The sequence below is a fragment of the Peromyscus maniculatus genome, chromosome 15 (genome assembly GCF_049852395.1).
Source record: "Peromyscus maniculatus bairdii isolate BWxNUB_F1_BW_parent chromosome 15, HU_Pman_BW_mat_3.1, whole genome shotgun sequence".
Lineage (NCBI taxonomy): Eukaryota > Metazoa > Chordata > Mammalia > Rodentia > Cricetidae > Peromyscus > Peromyscus maniculatus.
In genome coordinates, this window is record NC_134866.1 from 69497566 (window position 1) to 69522464 (window position 24899).

At 43.9% G+C, this 24899-nt stretch overlaps 1 protein-coding gene across 8 annotated transcripts in view; it reads right to left on the reverse strand.

Moving 5' to 3' along the window:
• Positions 1–949: 949 nt before the first annotated feature.
• Atg10 (autophagy related 10) overlaps positions 950–24899 on the reverse strand; it is a 284964-nt gene continuing 261014 nt past the window's right edge. For all 8 annotated transcript variants that reach the window (XM_076552043.1, XM_076552041.1, XM_006980473.4 and 5 more), the window contains 3 exons: positions 2816–2913; positions 2084–2199; positions 950–1797 (listed from right to left, as the gene is read on the reverse strand). In XM_076552043.1, the coding sequence (XP_076408158.1) occupies positions 2100–2199; positions 2816–2913 (198 nt within the window). In that variant the 3' untranslated portion in view covers positions 950–1797; positions 2084–2099. The remainder of the gene's footprint in view (positions 1798–2083; positions 2200–2815; positions 2914–24899) is intronic.

Genomic DNA, 24899 nt, shown 5'->3' on the forward strand with positions numbered 1-24899 from the left:
GTGCTTGATCACATACATATAGGCAGGAACTACATCAGAGTATATGCTTGCCCCTGATTGGATGAAGGTAGAAAGTACATAGCCTTGTGGGTTTTGACTTTATAAGCACCTGATGAACATAATTTGTAGCCATTCTCTGGGAATCCTGAGTATGGACCTGGCCAGTATCCATCATTCTGGCCATTATTTAATAAAGCTCTCTTCAAATTTGGCTCAAAAATTGTGGTAGTGGTCTTATTCTCACCTTGTGGGAATAATAGCTCCATTACAGTTCCTGGTACCCCCTTTCTCCTCAAATTGTACATCTTGTATTTTCCCTTTCTCAGCTTGCTCCCTTTCATTATAGATCTGCATAAGACTGGCCACTAATGACCATACAACAGTCAATACTAAGCTGTCTAGAAATCTCCTGTTGCAGTGGGATGGGTATTGGGGTACGGCATGAGTCTTGTAAATTGCTGGGTCCAATGCGGGGGTGGTTTGGTGTGGGATCCTGCCCTCAGGAGTTTTCCCTGCTGGCCGGTAACTGGGGCAGAGATGGGTGGGGGTTCCCGGGGACTGGTTGTGTCCCAGGGCATAGGTCCCAGAGGCAGGACTCTCTGGGCTGGAGAAGAGTCACTCACCTCAACTATGGCAACTCTCTCTTTTTTTCCCCCTGAGACAGGGTTTCTCTGTGGAGTTTTGGTGCCTGTCCTGGAACTCACTCTGTAGGCCAAGCTGGCCTTGAACTCACAAAGATCCACCTGGCTCTGCCTCCTGAGTGCTGGGACTAAAGGATTGTGCTACCACTGCCCAGCTGGCAACTCTTATAAAGGAAATTATTTAATTGGGCTGGCTTACAGTTCAGAGGCTTTGTCCATTATTGTCATGGAGGGAAGCATGATGGCAGGTAGGCAGACATGGTGCTGAGTTATACATCTGGATTGCAGGTAGCAGGAAGAAACTGGGCCTGGCTTGAACATTCTTTATTTTGTATCTTTTTTTAATGTACACACACAGACACAGTTTGAGGGAGTGACAGAGAAATAATCCATTGCTTCTGAATTTGACTGTGGGAGAATAATTTGAGTAATTTTTTTTATTTATTTTTCCCCATTTTATTCATTCATTCATTCATTCATTTATTTATTTACTTATTTTTCTATTATCAGCTTGATACAATATAAATTCTTATCCTAATAGTGAAATGTTTCATTGAGGCTTGCCCAGTAATTGAGTAAAAACAAAGCTTATTATAAGCCACAGTCATCCTAGGGTCCCCCCTGCTGTGTAGCCTCCCTGGTTCTATGGGTTGCAGTCTGATTATTCTTTGCTTTATATCTAGTATCCACTTATAAGTGAGTACATACCATGTTTGTCCTTCTGGGTTTAGGTTACCTCATTCAGGATGACATTTTCTAGTTCCAAAGATAAATCATTTTTATGACATTAATTTTCTGAAACAAGTAAGTTCTACATTTTAATTTTCATACATCTTATATAAAACTGAACACATAAACACATTTCTCCATCAATCTCCACAACAGAAGAAGAACCGTGTCTAGAGGAAAACAACCTGTGTGAGCCCTGATGATGTCTGAACTACGTCACTGATTTAGATCCTTTTTTCTCTTTACAGTGATCTGAATCTGTGATTTGTCCTTCCACACAAACACTGTTCTAAACAGGTCTGCAGATGTTTTCTTCTCAAGGAAAGAAATCTGCATCAAATCGTGGTGACAGGAGGTACCGCAGTCCCATTTCCATAACCACCGAGGCCTCTCAGGTATACTCTTGGTGTTCTCCATGCCGCAGTTTCTTGGGGAACAAGAATAAGACAAAAGCAAAGAGAATAAAGGAGGGCAGTAAAGTCTTATTTCCAGAATATTGGCCATAACATAAAAACTACCCCCTCCTGCGGTTGTGTGTGTGCCCTTGTAGCAAGGTAAACACCTCTCAAATACCTGGAATGCTGAAGAACCAGCCAGGACCCAGCCCAATAAAGACAGTGCAAACTGACCCCAGACCCGCGGTGTAGCTAAGGGTAAGAGAGACACCATCATCTTTCTAACAAGGAAGCATGCACCCAGGCTTTGCTCGTTACCTTGCTCGTCAACAAATCACTCATCCTGCAATGTTGCTTTAGCATAGCTCAGAGGTAGATTCAGACCAACAACTGGCCCCACAATGCTCAGCCATGATGTGATGTAGTTGACATTTCTAGGAAACAAGTGAGGCTTATATAATATAAATGCTGTATCGTAGTATCTGACGGAGAACCAGAGAGTGGCCGAAAGGAAGAGAAATGAGGCCTTTCCCCAGGATGTGGGCTTGCTTGGAATCCCAGAAACCCTGATGCCAGCCACAGGGTGTAAGTTGCATTTGTGATCCTAGAGTAATGAGGATCTCTCACCAAGGTAGTTGAAGGGCAGAACAGAACTGGGGCCTCTGATTCCTCATGATGGCCCAAAGCTTTCATGTGAACTTGAGCAGCTGTTGAGCTGGCTGAGGGCAGCCGTGAGAACAGTGGTGCTAAGTCAAATGCCTGGGGTCAAGTCCTAGTCCCACCCCAGACTAGCTGTGTGACTTTAACAGAGACGCCTAACTCCTCTGTGCGTTAGCAGACTCCCTGTCTGAAAACTAAGTAAAACAGTGCATTCAGTTATTGGGATGTTCATCTAAACTCAGGACACTTAGCACACAGCCAAAATCAACGTGTTCACCGTTACTGTTAGCAAGAATATTTCTGATTTTAGCCTGGCTTTTAGAGTCGCATGAATAGATTTATACTTTCTAAGTCAGAGTAGAGTACGAGTGACTTGAAGGTGTTTCTTACCTATTGATCTTCTGTGAACTTCTCAGCACTGCAGTCATGAATTCATTTGTCTTGCAGGGATGTAGAACAAAGAATGGCTGCCCAAGTACTGGATGCTCCTGCAACGATTCCAGCTGTCACCAAACGACTTCGAAGAAAAGTTAAACAATCTGCCTTTCCTTTTTACACCATTTCTCTCTCTCCCTCTCCCTTCATGTGTGTTTGCACACAAGCACATGTGCACACGCACATATGTGGCAATCTGAGGACAATGCAGGAGTTGGTCCTGGGCTGGACCTCATGTCATCAGGCATAGTTCCATGATAAAGTCAAATTTAAACAAAATCTATCTATAAATCCAGCCCTACAGAAGATGCTAGAAAGTAAACTCCAACCTAAGGTTAACTACACCCATGAAAACACAGGAAATAAATCATCTCACACCAGCAAAATCAAAAGAAGGGAAGAAAACACACACATACACATATACACACAAACACCACCACCACCACCACCACCACCACCACCACCACCACCACCACCACCACCACCACCCAGAACAATAACAACAAAATAAGAGGAATCAACAATCATTGGTCACTGTTATCTCTCAACACCAATGGTCTCGATTCCCCAGTAAAAAAATACAGGGTAACAGAACAGATGCAAAAACAGGATCCATCCTTCTGCTGCCCCCAAGAAACACACCTTACCATCAAAGATAGATACTACCTCAAAGTAAAAGTGTGAAAAAAAAATTCCAAGTAAATGGACCTAAGAAGAAAACTGATGTAGCCATTTTAATATCTAACAAAATAGACTTCAAACTAAAACTAATCAAAAGAGATAGGGAAGGATTCTATGTACTCATCAAAGGAAAAATCCACCAAGATGACATTTAAATTATTAACATCTATGTACCCAAGTTTGTAAAGGAAACATCATTTAGGCTTAAATCACATATTGATCCTCACTCACTGATAGTGGATCACTTTAATACCTCACTTTCACTCATGGACAGGTCATCGAGACAAAAACTAAATACAGAAATACTGGAGCTAACAGAAGTTATAAATCAAATGGACCTAACAGATAATTACAGAACATTTCATTCAAACACAAAAGAATATACCTTTTTCTCAGCACCTCATGGAATTTTCTCCAAAACTGACCACATACTGAGACACAAAGCAAGTCTCAACAGACAGAAGAAAACTGAAATACTTCCCTGAATCCTATCAGGGCTACCACAGATTAAAGCTGGATTTGAACATCAATAGAAACAACAGAAAGCTCACAAATTCGTGGAAAATGAACAATGCTCTACTGAATGAAAAAATGAATCAAGACAGAAATAAAGAAATTAAAGGCTTTCTAGAATTCAGTGAAAAGGAATACATAGCATACACAAACTTATGGAACACAATGAAAGTGGTGCTAAGTGTTAAGTTCATAGCAGTAAGTGCCTACATTAAAAAAGGGATTGGAGAGATCTTATACTTAACAACTTTAACAGCATGCCTGAAAGCTCTAGAACAAAACGAAGTAAGCACATCCAAGAGGAGTAGATGGCAAGAAACAATCAAACCTGAGAGCTGAAATCAATAAAATAGAAACAAAGAGAACAATACAATTGGTTCTTGGAGAAAATCAGCAATATAGACAAACCCTTATCCACACTAAGAGACAGAGAGAATATCCAAATTAACAATATCAGAAATGAAAAGGGGGGGCATAAAAATAGACACTGAGGAAATCCAGAGAATCATAAGGACACACTTTAAAAACCTGTACTCAACCAAATTGGAAAATCTAAAAGAAATGGGCATTTTTTTCAATAGGTACCACTTACCAAAGTTAAATCAAGATCAGATAAAGAATTTAAATAGACCTATAACCCCCAAGGAAATAGAAGTAGTCATTAAACATCTTCCAACAAAAAAGAGCCCAGGGCCAGACGGTTTTAGAGCAGAATTCTACCAGAATTTCAAAGACGAGTTAACACCGATACTCTTCAAATTATTCCTAAAACAGAAACAGAAGGAACTTGCCAAATTCATTTTATGAGATCACAATTACCCTGATATCCAAACAGCATAAACTTTCCACAAAAGAGAATTACAGACTGATTTCCTATGAACACAGATGCAAAGATATTTAATAAAATACTTGCAAACCAAATCCAAGAACATATCAAAAATATTGTCCACCATGAATAAGTAGGCATTATCCCAGGGAGGCAGGGATGATTTACTATACAACAATCAGTAAATGTAATCCACCATATAAACAAACAAAGACAAAAACCACATGATCATGTCATTAGATGCAGAAAAGGCCTTTGACAAAATCCAACACCCCTCCATGATAAAAATCCTGTAGTGATCAGGAATACAAGTGACATACCTTAACACAATGAAGGCAATTTACAGCAAACCTATGGCCAACTCCAAATTAAATGGAGAGAAACTCAAAGCAATTCCACTCAAACCAGGGACAAGACAAGGTTGTCCACTCCATATCTACTTGGTATAGTATTTGGAGTTTTAGTTAGAGCTCACAGAGGCTTAAAAAGCAAGCACTGGGCCTACATGGGTCTGCACCAGTCTCTTTATCTATTATAGCTATTAGCTTAGTGCTTTTATGGGACTCCTGACTATGAGAACGAGTGTGTCTCTGACTCTTGTGCCTGATCTTGGGACTTTTCCACCTGCTGGGTTGCAGTGTCCAACCTCGGTATGATAGTTCTTGCTTCATCTTATTATATTTTACTTTGTCATGTTTGGTCATTACATCTTAGAAACCCGTTCATTTTTAATGAGACAGAAAGGGAGTGGATCCAGAGGGGAGGAGGGACTGGGAGGAGTAGAGGGAGGGGAACTATTATAATCAGGATATACTGTATGACAAAGGAATCTATTTTCTTTTTTTTTTTTTTTTCTTTTTACAAATAAAGTTTTGTTGGAATAGAGTCACATTCGTTTGTTTACTCAGTATCCATGGCTGTTTTTATGCTATAGAGTCAGGGTTGGGTAGTCCTGAGACAGACCACATGGCCTGCCAAGCCCCAAGTATTTACTTTCGGGCCCTTTATGGAGCACTCAGGCTGACACCTGCCCAAGTGACAAGTGGCATTTCTTACTGTACACCTGCATCATTCTCGGAGGGACCCAGGGGTCACAGTCAGCGCGAATATGTGGATCAGAGCCTAGAACAGCACGCCTGTAAGCCAGCAGCTGGGGGGTGGAAGCAGGAGCATTGAAGAGTTTGAGGCCAGCTTGGGCTATATGAGAACTAGTCTAAAAACAATAAAAAAGGGGATGACACGCGGCTTCAGGCTTTTGTGACACTCAGAGGTTAAAGAAGGAAATTACAAATGCAAACCACTAGACAGCATCTCTAGGCAAGAATTCCAGTGAACTATTGGAGAGCAGGTCAAGAGCCAGGACAATGTACACGATTGTCACTTTATGGCATTCCTTGTGTTGGCAACAGTACACCTCCGGCTGACGGAATTCTAAGTGGCTGACAGGTTGCATCCCCTGTGTCGGCATATAGGCCTCCTTCTCTGACAGATGAAGAGAACACTCCAAAGGTAAGAGGGAGCCTCCGCCCAGGAACTGCATTCAGGAGGCACTCCCCAGGACCCCTGTGCCCTGGACTCAGAACTTGAGGGGAATGACAGGCCAGCATTTTGGCTGCTTTTTGTCACAGTACTTGTCAAAGCTCAGCTGCGCAGCAGCCTCCATGGCCAGGATCTTGGGGGCGCTGTCCCCATACAGGCGCTGCATCTCGGCTTGGCGCCGCTCCCCGGGCTTCTCGGATGGGGGCTCCGCTGACCGGCGGTGGTTGTATTATAGGCCGTGGCCACAGGAAGTTACTGTGTTAGAATAAACACTGGCCACGGTAAGTTACTGTGTTAGGATAAACACTGGCCACGGGAAGTTACTGTGTTAGGATAAACACTGGCCACGGGAAGTTACTGTGTTAGAATAAACACTGGCCACGGGAAGTTACTGTGTTAGAATAAACACTGGCCACGGGAAGTTACTGTGTTAGAATAAACACTGGCCACGGGAAGTTACTGTGTTAGGATAAACACTGGCCAGAGCTGCATTCCTATGATTCAGCGTTACTAAGGGTTTCGCTTGAAGAGAATTTAGAGTCCAAAGGTCCATTTGGCTGTGAGACCCTTTAAGTGTGTTGCTGCTAACCACAAGAATCTTCTGGCAATGTGTCAAAAATATCCTCAATTGATCACATGGTTAAACTGTATGTATTTCAACATCCAATGCTTTCTAAACTGTACTAATTTCTCTTAGTTGCAGAAAATTAACCAGATCATTAATTATTTTTCAAAGACAGATGGAATATTAATTTTTTTAAAATACTGAAAGTAAATTCTTATTTCCCTGATCCTAAATGCTTGGGACCAGAAGTGTCACATGTTTGGAGGTTTGAGAATATTTTCATACCTTTTACAGACTGAACATTTCTCATATAAAATCCCAACTCTAAAATGCTTCAAAATCTGAAACTTTTGTTGATGTTCAAAAGTTTTGGATTTCAGACATTTAGGTTAGTGACATGGGTTTGGTGAACTCATAGCTGTGAATCTCCTGAAAACCAAGTGCTCACGCTGTATAAACGTTGCTTGTTTGAGTTTGATGTGATTTGAATTCATATACATTCTCATTTATTCATTTATCAAGCAATAATTCTTATATAATTTTCAGTTTTTATGAAAAAAAGATCTGTAATTTAAAAATGTGGTTACTAGCCAGGCAGTGGTGGCACACACCTTTGATCCCAGCACTCAAATCTCTATGAGTTCAAGACCAGCCTGGTCTACACCGCTACACAGAGAAACCCTGTCTCAAAAACAAATAAACAAACAAAAAATAAACAAAGAAAAAAAGTGGTTACTTTCATGTAGACTTTTTTTTTTTTTTTTTTTTTTTTGAGACTGGGTCTCATGTAACCCAGGCTGGCCTCAAAATATACATACAGCTGAGAATGACTGAACTTTTGATCCTCCTGAATCTATCTCATAAGTGCTGGTATTACAGGCATGGACTACCACAGCTAACTCTCATAACCCTCCTCTTCCTCCTCTCTCTCTGACACGGAGCCCCTCATGTAGTCCAGGTTGGTCTTGAACTCATTATACATAGAGTATGACTCTGATTCTCCATGATCTTCCCGACTCTGGGTCTCATCACAGACACAAACACCACACTAGCTCCTGGAGACCTCTTTTTGTTTTTAAAAGAATTTAATTGTTTTAAATTAGGTGTTACGTTTGTGTCTGTGTGGGTGTATGCATGTGAGTGGAGGTGCCTTCAGAGGCAAGGGGCAGTGGGTCCCTGGGGCTGGAGTTAGAGGGTGGTGAGCCACCATGTGGATGCTGGGACTCAAACTGGGCTCCTCTGGAAGAGCAGCCAGTGCTCTTGATCACTGAGCCATCTCTCCAGCCCCAGCCATGGAGATGATGATGCTACAGAAGCCACAAAATTCAGTTTATACAGTGGTCTCAGCCAAATGCTGTCAGGTAATCAGGTCTTCTATTAGTGCTAGCCCTGGACAGCGGGGAAACTGAGGTAGGAAGTGCAGCAGCCACCTGCACAAGAGAACTCTTTACGTTTGCAGACAGTGGAGGACAGAGGTCTCTGAGCTTGGGGGCGGAGGGGGAGCTGTAATACGAATTTCTAAACGGTCTTACAATAAAAAACCCGGAGCCAGATATTGGGGTGAAAGCTGAGAGATCAGAGAAACAGAACAAGCCACAGCCAACCTCACCTCGTCAACTCCTCAGCCAATCCTGTTTCCATGAATCCTCAAACTGGAAGCCTCCAAGTCCTCACCTCTGAGGGGGATCTCAGCTGAACCGCCTAAAAGCCTCTAGTTCCTGGTCCTCACACCTTATCTATCATTCTGCTTCCTGCCATCACTTCCTGGGATCAAAGGCCTGTGTCCTTCCCAAGTAAAGACATGAGATCTCAAGTGCTGGGATTAAAGGCATGTGCCACCACACCCGGCTCTGTTCCCAGTGTGGCCTTGAACTCACAGAGATCCAGACGGATCTCTGCCTCCCTAGTGATAGGATTAAGGGTGTGTGCCACCCCTGTCTGGCCTCCATGTCTAATCTAGTGGCTGGCTCTGTCCTCTGACCCCAGGTAAGTTTTATTTGTTAGAACACAAATAAAATATCACCACAGGGCGGTCTCTGAGCTTAGAGGGTGGGGGTCCCTGAACTTGGAGGGTGGGGGTCTTTGAGTTTGCAGGGTAGAAGTCTCTGAGCTTTGGGAATGGGGGGCGTCTCTGAGCTTGGAGAGGTAGGGTCCCCTGAGATTAGCAGATCAGTGGTGATGCTAGACAGGGTGTAAGACTGCAGTGTAGGAAGTCCATCCTATTGCCTCACTCTCCCTTAGGAGGTAGTACCCAAGGAGTTTAGGGATGCTGACTTTGATTCTGGCTCCCTCCGGGTGAAATTGGGATATCAAGCTTCCCCCCTCTTTATCCCATGCAGTGGCCAGCTGGTGATACCGAGTCAGGGGCTGTACTCATACTTCAAGAGGATGCTACTCATGTGAGTCTGTATGCATGCTGGATGGAAGTCTGGGTGAGTTTCTAGCTGGACTGGAAAGGAGTGGTTGTTTCTTGATCAGGAGACTTCCCCCAAGAAGTCTCAGGAATAGGTGAAGTCAACTGGGCTGCAAGTTGCCTCTGAGAGCTGCAGCCTCTCAAGGAGTCAGAGAGCTCAGCTCATGTCTGACGTAGTGCGGGCTACACTATCCCGGAGGTCCTATCAATCACAGTGTGCGACATCATTCTGTAACAGTTGCTTTTGGAAGTCGTCTTATTTACTATTTTTATTTTCTGTGTTAATGCATTTTGTCTGTGTGTATGTATGTGCACTATGTGTATTCCTGGTGCCTGAGGGGACCAGAAGAAGGCATTGAACCCTTGGAACCTAGGACAGTTGTAAGCCATTAGGTGGCTGTTAGGAACCTACCCTGGTCCTCTGTAAGAACCAGTGCTCTGAAGCACTGAGCAACAGCTTCAGCCCTAGGCGTTTTAAATAAGAAAGATTTTTTTTTCCAGGTTGGGGACAAAGATGTGAGGAGATGGATTTCAGGCGATCAGGTCCTTCAATAATGCCGGCTACTCTCAAGGAGGGAAACTGGAAGAGGAGACCCAATGGGAGCCCCAGTGTTTCTGAGCCACATTCAGTCAGCCGCTGCTGTAGGCCTAGAAATGTGTGTTCAGACCAAGCAGGTATCTTAGCCAGAGTTGTCATGGCTGCGATGAAACACCTTGACCAAAGCAGCTGGGGAGGTGACTTAACACTTCCGGGTAACAGCCCTTCACTGAGGGAAGTCAGGGCAGGAACTCACCCAGGGCAGGAACCTGGAGGCAGAAGCTGCTGTAGGACACGGAAGGGTGCTGCTTACTGGCTTGCTCCCTTTGGTTTGCTCGGTGCTTTCTTATATAACCCAGAACCACCAGCCCAGGGATGGCATCACTGACAACCCTCCCCCATCAATCACCAAGAAAACGCCCTACAGGCTTGCCTAGAGCCTGACCTTATGGAGGCATTCTCTTAATTGGGGCTCCCTCTTCTCAGATGACTTTAGCTGTGTCATGCTGACATAAAACTAGCCAGCACAGCAGGGAAGAGAGTTTCCAACGCTCTGATGTATGTGACCAGTGAAGACAATTAGGACAATATTTTTCAAAAGCTACTTCTCTGCCATGGCCCTTTCTTTTAAAACTGATCCCATCAGGAGATAATATCTGCATTTTCTACTTTCTCTGTAGACAGTCAGATCCTGAGATGAAAGCAGTCCTTGGGAATTAAATGTTGGACTCAAAGAATAAAAATAAACTTCTCCACCTGATTTGTTTAACACACATTTTTTTCTTTTTTTTCAGAAACGAAAGAACATCAGACCTGCCAGGATCTTTTTAGTGATAATCATCTTAGATCCGTCTCAGAGGCAAATTCATGTGTGAGTGCTACCATCTGCTGTCGGGACTCATGAACTAAGCAGATGAGCATGGAGAAAACGGCCATGAGCAAGTCCACAGGCAACGGTGTGCTAGGCCGACAAGTCAATAAGCACCTCCCTGGAACACAGTTCTCCTAAATGGTTTTCTGAGGAAATAGAAATGATGGGTCAGATTTCTATCTCTGCAACTCCAGAGGAGTTATACAGGCATATTCCCTCATGAAATTTAATTTTGCAATGGTTAAATGTCTCATAAAGCAAGTCTGACATGAATCCTGGGAATTGCTTTAGAACTATTAGATGTGACTATCAGAAGGAAATGATAATACTGCACCTTCTTACATGTAATAAACATGATGAGTCACTTGGTTCATTTCTTAATTCTCTCAGCTCTCTGGGAGGGCACAAACATAATTTCCCACACTGAACTTTCATACTCCAGACTGATCATTGCTTCCACTCTGAGCACATTCCTTAGAAATGGTTAGGCCGGGCGGTGGTGGCGCATGCCTTTAATCCCAGCACTCAGGAGGCAGAGGCAGGCGAATCTCTGTGAGTTCAAGGCCAGCCTGGTCTACATAGCAAGTTCCAGGACAACCAGAGCAATATAGGAAGACCCTGTCTCAACAACAAAACACAATTAAAAAAAAAGGGAGAGGTATCCTCCGTATCCTCCCCTTGTGCAGGAGGAGAATTCGCACTAGCTGACGGGGTGGTGGGGTGTGCCCTCAGCCACAGCAGCTGTCTGAGGAGGGCGCTGCTCTGGCCACGCTGAGCAATGGGTAAGGAGGGGTAAAGGCCCACCAACCACTCATCACTCATCACTCTGCAGCTCCTCCTGCACTGGACTAGACTTGATGTCTAGGACAGTCCCTTCCTCCATCTCTCCACTCTAGTTCACCCCTTCAAACATCTGCTTATTTACTGTAAGATCATGTACATTCATGGACTTCTCTAAATAGTACACAGAGTTCAGAAAATATAGAGACCACAGAATGAAACGGGATTTGATCACCCGTGAACTTCCTTTCAGACCCTTTTACACACACATGCTCACAGTTTCTGCTGCATTTTGTTTCCTGAGCATGTGTTTATTACATGCCTGCCCTGTGCCAGTCCCTGCCATACAGGGCTTTTGGTGATCCTAAGTATTGTTATTTTCTGTTTTACTATTTGTTTTACACTTTATAATTTTGTTTGATCTGAATCTTTAAAAGTGTGTGTGTGTGTGTGTGTGTGTGTGTGTGTGTGTGTGTGTGTGTTGTACGCACATGCTCCTGCACATATGCAGATACCAGAGGAAGATGTCAGGTGTCCTGCGCCACCAGTTCCCATCTTGGTCCTTTAAGACAGCGCCTGTCACTGAACCTGGAGCTAGGCTGTGGCCAGCAAACCTAGTGATCCTCCTGTCCCCGCTTGTCACAGCACTGAAATGACAGGTGTGTGGCCATGCCTAATTTTCGTGTGGGTTCTGGGGATTAGAACTCATGCCTTTGTGCTTGTACAAGCACTCCTATCTGATAAGCCACATCCACAGCCCCCATTCTTGATCTTTTAAATGTTCCACAAGTGTTTAGAAAAACATGAATAGAGAATATAACCTTCACTTACTGGGTACGCTAGTTCCTTACATCAAGACAGTTAACTTCTGACACCATTACATTACTGATGTTAAGCATAAGGCTCAGAGTGGCCAGAACGAAGCCCTCCTCAGAGAGGTACTGTGGCTGAGGGCACAGGGACACCGCTGCTGTCGCTGCTGGTGCGCATTCCCCTACACAAGGGGAGGGGGAGGAGAAAGATACCTCTCTCTATTTTTTCTTTGTTTGTTTTGTTTTGATAGGATGTGTGTTGTTCAGTTCTCCATGTCCTTGTTGCTGGTGACTACTGATTTCTAAGAGGAATGGAAAGCTCTCCTATAATAGTTAACTTTTCCATTTCTTCTTATTGTTTATCATGTTTGTTTCACACACTTCTAGAAAGGAAGTATACCTTTCTAGAGATTGGGGTTTTACTATGACGTGATTATATTTACCTCTGATCATACAAACAAGAAAGTCTTTTGTCTTATTTCTGAATACCCACACCAGCTTTCTAGTCATGTTATTGGAAAATAATTTGTCTCACAGTCACTCTGTATCTTTACTGAATGTAAAAAGAATATAGATTAAAAACCAATACAATCTGTTGCTTGGATGGAGGGTCTAGTTCACTTATAGTTTTTGTAATCAGATATATAATTTGATTATATATTATAATATGATTTCTTCCATTTTATTGTGGGTTTTTAAACTTTTTCTTTCTAAAAATTTTATTTAATTGTACTTACTAGTTTTTAAATTAGTATAAAAAGCAATGGTTTCATGATGACATTTTCATTCACTTTATTCTTATTCCTCCTCCTCTCCCCCCCCTCCCCAGCTTCATGGCCACATCTTACTGCTCCCTTTCCTGTTCGTCGATGTCCCCTCTATCGCATGGCACAATAAATCCACGTATTTTTAATTTCTCTGGCTCCTCTGTCCCTCCCTTTGTTGATATCTTTTGGATCTAACATAAGAGTAAAAAGTATTTAAGATTTATTTTACTTTTAATAGGCATGTCTATGTGTATGTGCTCATGAGCGCAAGTGTCTGTAGAGGCCAGAGGAGGGAGCTAGATCTCCCGGTGCTGAAGTCACTGACACAGGAGCTGGATTAGAACTCAGGTCCTCTGCAAGAGCCATATACATTCTTAATCACCGAGCCATCTGTCTAGCCCAAGGGGGCAAAATTCTCAAATTGTTCTTTCTCTTTTATTTAGGTTGAACCTTAGACTTATTTTTAATTTTAAAGTTATCCTCGAAATATTCAGTTACCTATTCGGGATCTTTCTCTTTTCCCAAGCAACTGAAGTACTGGAGGATGATGAGCCCCCTCTGCTCTCGGGATCATGTGCTGTTTCCCTGTGCTTCAGTTCTATTTGCTGCTGCTCAACTCCACAGATATTACTAGTATTTTACAACTCCATGTTCCTTGAGAGTTCTTCAGACTATACCCTTTAATTTTTTGTGAATCTTAACATTCATTCATTTGGGGATTTTTTTTCTTTTTTGAGACTGCATCTCATGTAGCCCAGGGTGGCCTCAAACTTGCTACATATTGGAGACTGACCTTGTTCTGACCCCCTGCCTCTACCTCGGGAGATCATTTTCTCTATCCCCGAAATACATCTTGCAGGAGTACGTTTTAGTGAGGATTTGCAGGTGGTCAACAGTCCCATCCTAGGAGGCCCCATCTTGCCCTCATTCCTGAAAATAAGTTGTAGGTAAAGTAATTCCAGATTACAGATGCATCTATCAAGACTCAAGCTTAAACACCTCACTTTCTTCCAGTTTTTTGTAACTAGGAGTTACCTGTCACCCCTCTTAAGGTCTCTTCTGCCCTCCTGCGATGTATCTGGATGTGGATTTCTTCATTTAGTCTTCATTTACACTGAGCTCCAGAACACAAACATGAAGGTCCCCCACACTTCTGAGGAGTCCCTGGAGGCAGCTCTGTGCCGCCCCTCCTTCATTCTTCTGGAAATTCCATGGCATATGTCCACGCTCCTCTATCTTTCCTATCGTTTCACTTGTTAACATGTTTACCACCTCATCCTATTTTCACTGTGACATATGCAGTTCCTCTTCTAGTACATTAATATTCCCTTTAACTACATTCATCTACTTTTCAATTGAGGCTCTCTAATGATACTTTACTTTGGAATTGTTCTATTTAGTTATTCTTCAATTTTGCCTTATTATCATTATTACTATTATTGTTGTTATTATTAATTATTTTGACATGGTCTCTCTATGTAGCCCTGGATGGCCTAGAACTCATTGTGTAGATCAGGCTGGTATTGAATTCAGAGTCCATCTGACTCTGCCTTCCAAGTGCTGGGATTAAGGGCATGTGCCACCGCATCCAGTTTCTTGCTTTGTTTTGTTTTGAGATAGGGTCTCTGGCAATCTAAGCTGCTCCTAAATGTATCATTCAGCCAAAGACAACCTTGAACTCCTGTTCCTCCTGCTTCTACCTTCCACTCTTTAAATCTGCCCATTTTTTATTGTCTTATTTCAAAAAAATGCTTAGTGTACTGATATTTTGCAATGAATAATTTCAATATCTGGACTTGTGAATTCTGATACTAAAGTCTGTTGTCTTGGCTGGTATTCTCTTAGATTCTTGTTATGTTTCATATTTGTAATTGTTAGTTTGACTATATAATGATAATTCTTTGGGGCCTATGATTAAATGTGTAAACCTGTGAAGTAGTTTCTACATGCTTCTGAGTGGTACTTAGGAGGATTCTAATTCTGTGTCAACATGAAGACCCATCTTTATGGGTCTTTTCTGAAGATTTTCCCCCTTTGTCTTTTTAAAACATAATAAGGCAAACAGAACAAAACTAAAGAAGATGATGCATAAGGCCATTTGACAGAGCTGGTTCTTGCGGGCCGCAGAAATATATCATAGAACTCAGCTGGTTATGGCAAAGTCACTACCTGGAGGGATCAGGGAATTCCTCCAGAGGAAGCCAAATCCCAAGGAGTTTTTGGTGTTACTTGGCTTGTTATATATCAGCTGTCTTCTGTTATGAAAATCATGCGTGCCTTCATAGTTTTCCCAATTGACTTTCCCCTAAGAAGGACTAACAGTGTAGACTGATCACTCTCTGGACATACACATTCCAGGTATTTGGAGAACAGCCTCAGGAAAGGCTTTCTCTGTAACCAGTTATCTCCCTTAGCCACTTTCAAGAACTACAGGAAACACCACCCAGGTGGACGCCCAACTGCCAAAGACTAACAATGATAACAGCCCACCTGAAAGTCTCCTGACTTAAATTCCACAAGGAGACACCACCCAGGGGGGCGCCCAACTTCCAAGGGCTAACAAGTGATAGCAGCCCACGTACAAGTCTCCTGACTTACAGTAAATTCACAAGAGGACGCCGCCTAGGCCAGGTGGACACTAAGTAATAGTTTTACACAATTTAGCTTAGGCCCTCCTTTCTTACAGCCTTACTAACTTTATAGACCTCTAACTACTTACCTAACCACTTCTAGGAATATTTAGATAAACTTCTGTGCTAACAGCTATGCTCAGCCAGAACTCCCAGTTCAAGCCTCCCTGTAATTATTATTGGTAGCATCTGGCCAGGTCCATCACCAGATGGAGGAAAGTACCTTACCAGAGATACCTCTGTACTCTCTAAGAACAGACTTAAGCTTCCAGGCTACCTGTTTGAGAAGGCCTGGCGGATGTGCAAATTAAGCCTTACTTCCTCTTTTCCCAAACCTTACCTCCAGTCCCAGATCTCCCTTTAGCTATCACCAGAGGCATCTAGCTGTACACAGGTTGCCTAGAGATTGAGCACACTTTTCCCCACCCTGCAGTAAACGGCAGACAGCTTGAACAGATAGGAGCCACAGGAATAAAGAAGACAGTTTTATTTTCTCCCATTGACCTAGCAACTTATAGATTTTTAACATCCTTTACCAAACACATTTAAGGTTATAGTTGTGCACGTAAGACCCCTCTTCTTAGATATTACCCATATTTAGCCTTTAGTTAATTCATTAGTCACTTCCCCTTTGGGTCACAAATGGTAATTAACAACTAGTGCCCTTCTTTGTAATTCTTATCAACCCTCCATTTGATCCTGATAGTGGACAATCACTGCCTGAGGAAGTTCAGGCTGAGTGTCCTGGGTGGAGGGGAGGATTGTGATTTTGGGGAGATATATAACTGTAAAGCAGAGGACAGGCCGGAGAAGAGAGAAGAAAATGGAAGAACAAGATGGGTAAGAACTGGAGAGGAACGAACTGAGATGGGGAAGAAGTAGATTGAAGGGCTACAGGAGAGTACGACAGGAACGAGATGGAAGATGAGGAAGAGCCAGATGAGAGAGAAGGAGACGGGAGAGGAGATGATATGGGAAGGAACAAGATGGATGAGAACCTAGAAGGGGCAGAACTAGATGAAGGAATTAAGATAGAACATAGAGGGGACAGTAGATAAATATAGAGAGAAATCAGGCAAGAAAGGAGCTAGACATAAGAACAGAACTGAAGCTGTGTATAAAGGATGTTATGCCAGAGGAATTAAAGCAAGTGGACTATGGAACTCGGTGTGCTGAGATTATATTTCCTGATAATAGTTCTCGCCGTTAGTAGTTCTCTCTCCTGAGCCCCTGGGATGTATAATATTAAGGCTGGTCCCTCTAATATTATACAAGAGCTGGTAAGGAAAGGCTCTCTGCAGAATGAACACCTGAGCAGACCTATGAGGGTCAAGCCACGTAATTTTCTGTGAAATAAGCTGTAAGCAGACATTTCCTGTCCTGACCACATGGTCCCAAATAACTGACTTAGAGACTGAATATGAATTATAAATGCTTGGCTGGTAGCTCAGGCTTGTTACTAGCTAACTCTTACACTTAAATTAACCCATAATTCTTATCTATGTTTGGTCACATGGCTTGGTACCTTTCTCAGTATGGCATGCTCATCTTGCTTCTCTGAGTTTGCTGGCGAATTTCTGGCTCCAACTTTCGCCTTCCTATCATCCTTAGTTTGGTTGTCCTGCCTGTATTTCCTGCCTAGCTACTGGCCAATCAGTGTTTTATTAAATCAATTCAAGTGATAAATCTTTACAGTAAACAAGAGGTTTATTCCTCAGCAACAAGCTTTATTTATGACAACTTAGAAATGTGGAATGTAATCTTAGAAAACTAAACCAATACTTTGCATGCAGCTTACCATGAAAGCAGCTGCTGTTCCCCAAACAAACTACTTCTCAACTACAGACCTTTGTGCACACTTTTCTTTCTGCATGGGACTCTCTTACTCTTCTTCATCCGTGGACACTTATTTTCCTCCTCTAGATCACAGCCGAAGCGGGTGCCTTCTACCCACATTCCACCTGCACCCTATGCTTACTGATAATTCTACAGTGTTCTATGCAGGCAAATGACTATTTATAGATAAGTACCCCCAAGTATTCTGCATTTCTTTAAGGGTACAGGAAGTATTCTGATTATGATGTTCAATTTCAGCATCTAAGACACTGCCTTTTACATACTAGGTACTCAACAAGTTCTTGTAGAACCAATGCCTAGAAGAAGACAGTTTGTTGCATCAAAGCAAGTTGTTCCTTACATATGCAGTCTGCTCCATAAAGGGGAATATTTGTGTGGGAGGCATCAGCAAGCCCTATGGCACCGGAAGGCACAGGAGAGAGAATGGTTCTTTCTTTGGCATGGAACTAGAGACAGCACCTACTATATATCTGTAGGAGAATTTCAACATCTGTTCTATCAACTAATTCTCCAAATAAGAGGGCTGGGGACACAGGTAGGAATAACTAACCCCACTTAACCTACTTTAAGAAATGTCAGTTTTGCAGTATATTCTAAAATCTACTCACCCCCTTCCCTTTGGAGACAAGATATCACCATGTGGCTGAAGTTGGTCTTGAACTCACTATGTAGCCCAGGTTGGCTTCAAATTCCTGATCCTTCAGCCTCAGCCTGCTGGGTGCTAGGATTAAAGGTGTGCACTACCATGCCTGGCTATCTTCTTGTTTCTATATAAACAATTACATCTGTTCTAATCATTGATAAAAACTAGTGCATAAAAAGGGGACTGTAGAGAAGGACACAGAAGACATTGCAATAGACTATGATGCTGCTGACTAAAGATCCAAATCCAGTTTACAGGGACTGAAGGAAAGGATGGGCTGCATCTGATGGGGTGAACAGGAGCACTGGAGACTTCCCAAAGAACAGGCAGGATTAAGGCAGGAGGAGAGAAAAGTGTGGCTGGAGAACATAAGCCCCAAAGTTGACTCCAAACTTATTGAAAAATTAGTTAAGTAAGAGACATACCAACTTCAATTTTCACACAACACCAAAAAGCTTAATACATTTGAAAGAGAGAAAAATGTCTATTTTGTGTGTTTTGTTTATTAAAGATATTGTTAAATGATTGAGGCAATCCCTTTATGACCCACAAATTCCCTGAAAATAACTAACATCTACACAAGACGAAAACACGTGGTACAAAACACAGACAATTTTACTTTACAACTGGAAAAAACAAGGAGGAACACTGAAGTAGGGAAGAATAGTTACCAGCGTCCACATTTCTGTCCTGTACGGAAGATACAGACAGAAGGACAATGAGGTAGTACTGAAGGACAAAACCACGAGACAGAAATGAAAGTCTTTCCCACACAGTCAGCTAGTTTCTTGTTATGGAGTGGGCTGCTCAGTTTTGTTTTGTTCTTGTTCTTGCTGCACCTTCACATCTGTGGCCAGAAAAGTCCAGTGATAATTGGGACGGTGGCTTTTAAGAACACCATGAAACAGTTCTTCAGAGTCACGTGCTGCACAGATACCACTAGGATTCCTAGAATTTTTATTAAAAATTACAGACATCACAGTAGTAATTCTCACATACCACCTTGTCTACTAACAAACCTTCCTTTTATGGCCCCGGAGAGAGCCCAGAAAGTGATTCTTCCCCTCCTGCACAAATCTATAAAGGGCCCCAGCCCTAGGCTTCTGACAGCCCCAACTCCAACTCATGGATTAGAGAGCAATAGACTTTGAACATATTTACAAAGTCCATGGGTTGTTGCTTTAAGCAAAAATGATTAATATGTGAGAACTCTGAGTTCCCAAACTTATTTAGTTATCAATTTGTTGTATATAATTTTAATCTCTCTGTATTTTGATATGCAAAGTGGAAGCAGCAGTGCTGATGCTTCACAGGGTGGAAAGAAGATAAGCACCAAGACTTACGACGCCTGCTGGGGGACGAGGCGCTCATGCAAATGTCTATTAATTAAACGGTCACGGCTGCACAACTGGGTCAGGGGGACGCTAAGACTGAGCCAGCGCCCAGCCGTCAGCATCGGGGAGAGACACACACTCAACCGGAACAGCACTTGTTGCGTTTGATCCAGCATTTCACGTTGCAATATTCCATAACCTAACACGGCATAGCAGCTTCTAGATGATCTTCAAAGAATTCTCTGATAGAACATACACTTATTAGAGACAACAGCTAAAGACAAAAACAAGAAAGGCAGCCAATTACTAATGAAGAACTTGTAAAAAGCTAATCAAAGCTCTCATCCGGAGAAAATGAGAAAATCGGAGGCGCAGAGTGGCTTTGTATATTGATGAGATTTTTATATAGTGTCACAGAGAGAAAACTAAAACATTTAGATGAAGACAAGAAGAACCCCATGTCTGTGTCTGGAAATCTTATTATGTTCCATACCAATGTTTTCACTAAAATCTTCTGTTCTGGGGGAAACATTTTTTACGATGTCTCTGGGGAGGTGCTAGCAGAAGAGGATCCTGTGGATTTCAGAATGTCTGTCAACAGCCAGATGTGGGGAGGGCAAGCCAGATGAGCCTCCACTCAGCCCGCATGCACTCAGCCCCAGCATGGAAAAGTGGAAAATGGAGGGTCCCACCTCGCTTTTTTCCATGTTAAATTTTTTTTTTTGGTAGTAGGGAGGATGGGGGTTGAGATTTTATAAAGAAACTAGACAGAAGATGTAAGAGAAAATGAAAATGACTAAATAGGAAAAGTGTGAGTGTGGCTTCAGGAGTGAACAGAGTGTGAGTGTGGCCTCAGGAGTGAACAGAGTGTGAGTGTGGCCTCAGGAGTGAACAGAGTGTGAGTGTGGCCTCAGGAGTGAACAGAGTGTGAGTGTGGCCTCAGGAGTGAACAGAGTGTGAGTGTGGCCTCAGGAGTGAACAGTGTGAGTGTGGCCTCAGGAGTGAACAGAGTGTGAGTGTGGCCTCAGGAGTGAACAGAGTGTGAGTGTGGCCTCAGGAGTGAACAGTGTGAGTGTGGCCTCAGGAGTGAACAGAGTGTGAGTGTGGCCTCAGGAGTGAACAGAGCGGAGGTCAGCCTTAGAAGTCAGAGATAGGAGAGTGGAGCAGTTTATGAGGGCTAGCCTCAGGATCATCAGGGACATCTGTTAGCGTGGGTCTGGTGGTTTGGAGCCCAGGCTGGCCTGGAATCCACTGTGCCGCCCAGGCTGGACTCAAGCTCCCGTTTCAGTCCCATGCTGGGATTCCAGGGTGCTGACACCACCCCAGGCTCATCTGCTACCTGCCGGCCTCGAGGATCCCTGGAACCCACTGGAAGGCCGAGATCAAGTCAAGGTTGATTCTGGTGCACAGTGACTGAGGTCCAGTTTCCCCACACAAACAGGGAGAAGAGAAGATGTTTTCAATGATGCTGAGCTCAGAGGGGGAAAGCAGGGCACAGGCCGGCTGACTCCAGGAAAATGAGAGTTCTGTCTTGAGGCATGAGGACTGATACGTATAGTGCATGTAACAATTAACGAGAAAAGAGGCCATGAACTTGGGAGAGAAAGGAAGGGTATAGGGGACAACTGGGAGGGAATAAAGGGAAGGAGAAATTATGTAATTACATTATAATCTCAAAGGTAAAATAGTAAATAAAAACATAAAATGCAACAGGCTTCCGTGTGGTGTCACTACGGAGTGTGTGTCTCGCTCCATGTGGGGAGAGGACAGAGAGAACTGAAGGGTGACATTGTGGGAAGCACAAACAGGATCTATCACACCTTTCTCTAGCACAGCGGTTCTCCACCTTTCTAATGTTGCGGCCCTCTAAAACAGTGTGGTGACCCCCGACCATACAATTATTTTGTTGCTACTTCATCACTGTAATTCTGCTGGTATTATGAATCATAATGTAAATATACCCGTGGTTTCCGGTCGTCCTCGCAACCCTCAAATGGGTCGTGACCCACAGGTTAGGAACCTCTGCTCTAGCAGCCTTTTCTTGTCAAAGAGAGGGTCTTGTCGGTGAGCTCCCACCAGCGTGGGCCAGCTGTCTCTGTGATTTTCCTTATTATAACCTGACCCTCCTTGCTCCTGTAACCCCTCCTCCCTCTCTTCAGCTGAACTCCAGGAGCTTGGCTGTGGGTCTCGGCATCTGCTCCCACCAGTCACTGGTTCTATGATGACAATTAGGGTAGTCACCAATCTGACTGCAGGGGAAGGCCAGACCAAGCACCCTTTCCACCACTGCTAGGGGGCTCAGCCGGGGTCATCCTTGTGGGTTCCTGGGGGATTTCCTAGCACCAGGGTCCTCCCTAACCCCATAATGGTTCCCTCTCTCAAGATACCTCTTTCATTGCTCTCCCTCTCCGTCCTTCCCCCAACGCGGCCATCTCCATCCCTCATGTCCCCCCCCCCCCCCCATTCCCTCAGAGCCTGCCTGGGACCGAACTAGGCCCTCTGATGTGGGAGACAGTTGTGTGGCTTGATCTGTTTGTGGGGCCCCTGGTAGAGGGACCAGGACTTATCCCAGGTGCATGAACTGGCTTTTTAGAGCCCATTCACTATGGTGGGATCCATACCCAGCCTTGACCCAGGCTTGGTCCTGCCCCAACTTGGAATGCCAGTCTGTGTTGACTACCAAGGGGAGGCCTGACCCCCTATGAGGAGTGGGTGGGGGGTTGAGGTGGGGGAAGGTGTGTGGGGGGGAGCGGGAGAAGGGGAGGGAGGAGGAACTATGGTTGGTATTAAAATGAAAAAGAATTTTTAAATAAAATAAAATAAAGAAAAGAAAAAAGAGGACAGCAGGAAGGAGTGAACTAGCAGGCACTGAGCAGGAGCAGCGGCAATTTTACCAGGGAGGCAGGAGCTGGGAGCCTGTGGGCACCAGAACATTTGAATGGAAATAACACAAATGACTGCACGCACTGCACACTTGGGAGGCTACCCAACTGTAGTAAACCCAAATGACTGGTGTGTGGTCACTGTTAAAAGTAAGGGAAGGGGGCTGGAGAGGTGGCTCAGTGGTTAAGAACACTGTCTGCTCTTCCAGAGGACTGTCCCTGGTGCGTGAGCTGGCTTTCTGGACCATTACCTGCGGTCAGACACCTCGCTCACCCTTGATGCAGGGCAGAAGGGCTTCGTCCTACCCCAACTGAATACACCAGGCTTTGCTGTCCCCTAGTGGGAGGACTTACCTGCTGTGGATATCCCTCTGTATAAATAAAATGCTGACTGGCCAGTAACCAGGAAGGAAGTATAGGTGGGACAAGCAGAGAAGAGAATTCTGGGAACAGGAAGGCTGAGTCAGAAGACGCTGCCAGCCACTGCCATGAGTACCAACATGTAAGATACTGGTAAGCCACGAGCCATGTGGCAAAGTATAGATTTATAGAAATGCGTTAGTTTAAGATAGAAGAACTAGATCACAAGAAGCCTGCCACAGCCATTCAGTTTGTAAACAATATAAGTCTGTGTGTTTACTTGGTTGGGTCTGAACAGCTGTGGGACTGGCGGGTGAGAGAGATTTGTCCTGACCGTGGACCAGGCAGGACCGGAGAAAACTCCAGCTACACTTACCATTTTGGAGGAGGGGATGGGAGGTGGATAGGGAAGGAAGGTGGGTGGGGGTGGGGGAGGAGAGGGATGAGAGGGAGATCTGTGGTTGGTATGTAAAATGAATAAAAACACTTTTTTAAATAAAAAAAAAAAGGAAAGAAAAAGACTTAAAGATGCCAATTATTTTTTCCAAGGCTATCTGAGGTCTTTTTTGTTTTGTTTTGTTTTGTTTTTTGAGACAGGGTTTCTCTGTGTAGCCCTGGCTGTCCTGGAACTATGCAGACCAGGTCATCCTCAAACTCACAGAGATCCACCTGCTTCTGCCTCCTGAGTTCTGAGATTATGGGCCACCACTACCTATGTGTTTTCTTTTTTTAAAGTATGTTTTTAACCTTTATTTTTACTTTATGTGAATGGATATTCTGTCTCTGTGTCTGTCTGCACACCATGTGTGTCTTGGATCCCCTGGGCCTAGAGTTACAGATGCTTGTGAGCTGCCATGGAGGTGCTGGGAATTGAACCCAGATCTTCTGGAAGAGCAACCAGTGCTCTTTCTTAACCCCTGAGCCATTTCTCCAGCTGGCTAAGTTTAAGGTTTGGTTTCAAAGTCTCTGCTTTGCTGTCCCACCTTTTTTCTTCTTCAGAGTTTGCTTGCCCTTTTCAAACACACAGAGTAACACTCAGGTCCTACGTCTCCTCCTACCTTTCCGGTGCCCGAGGGAGTCTGCTGTACATGAGGCACGCATGGGCAGTGGGGGGAGATATGTCCAAAGGTAGAGAAGGGTTCTGCAGAGAGTCCGATCCCTACCCTGCAGACCAGGTACTCTGAACTCACCTCTGTAAGCAGGCCCTGACTTCTGGCTAGTGAAGGCTGCCGAAGAGAGGGTGAGTGAGGAGGATGGGAAAGAGCGTCTCCCAGACGTGCCCCTCAGCAGAAGGTTCGTTCGTTCTGCACTAAGACAATGAAGGCAATGCTTCCTTCTTCCCACCATTTCAAACAGGCCCCAAGGTCTCTTTATGAAGGCACATCTGTCCCTTTCTTAAAAGAATTTATTTCATTTTATTTTATATGCATTGGTGTTCTGCTTTTACCTATGCCTGTGTGAGGGTGTCAGATCCCCTGGCACTAGAGTTACAGACAGTTGTGAGCTGTCATGTGGTTGCTGGGAATTGAACCTGGGTCCTCTGGAGGAGCAGCCAGGGCTCTTAACTGCTGAGCCACCCCCACAACCATTGTAATGACAGGAAGTCGGCACTGAAGTGGGTTTGCAGAAACAGCCCTGACTAAAATGCTCTTCCATTAGCTTCTCCTCGTGTTTACTTACAATTTCTTTCCCTGGAATTTTCCCATTCTTCCTGTCACTTCGACAGGTCTAATCCCCCTCTGTTAAAATGGTACTCATGGGCTCCCAGCTCTCACGGACTCTGTAGGTCTTTCTATGAAGGCCCCCCTCTGTGCATGTAGAGACTAAACTACCAACATCATGGAATTTATAATTTTCCCATTTGTCTATCTTCTTGTTCATCTGTAGGCACCAGCTTGTGTGGAGAGAAGAAGGATTTACCCTTTCCCTTTCCCTTTCCAAAGCAACAGAGTGAGCTGGGGCAGAGGATCCCGGGCCTTCCTGGAGCTGTTCTATGTAACTGGAAAACTGCAAATACACCTGACTTCA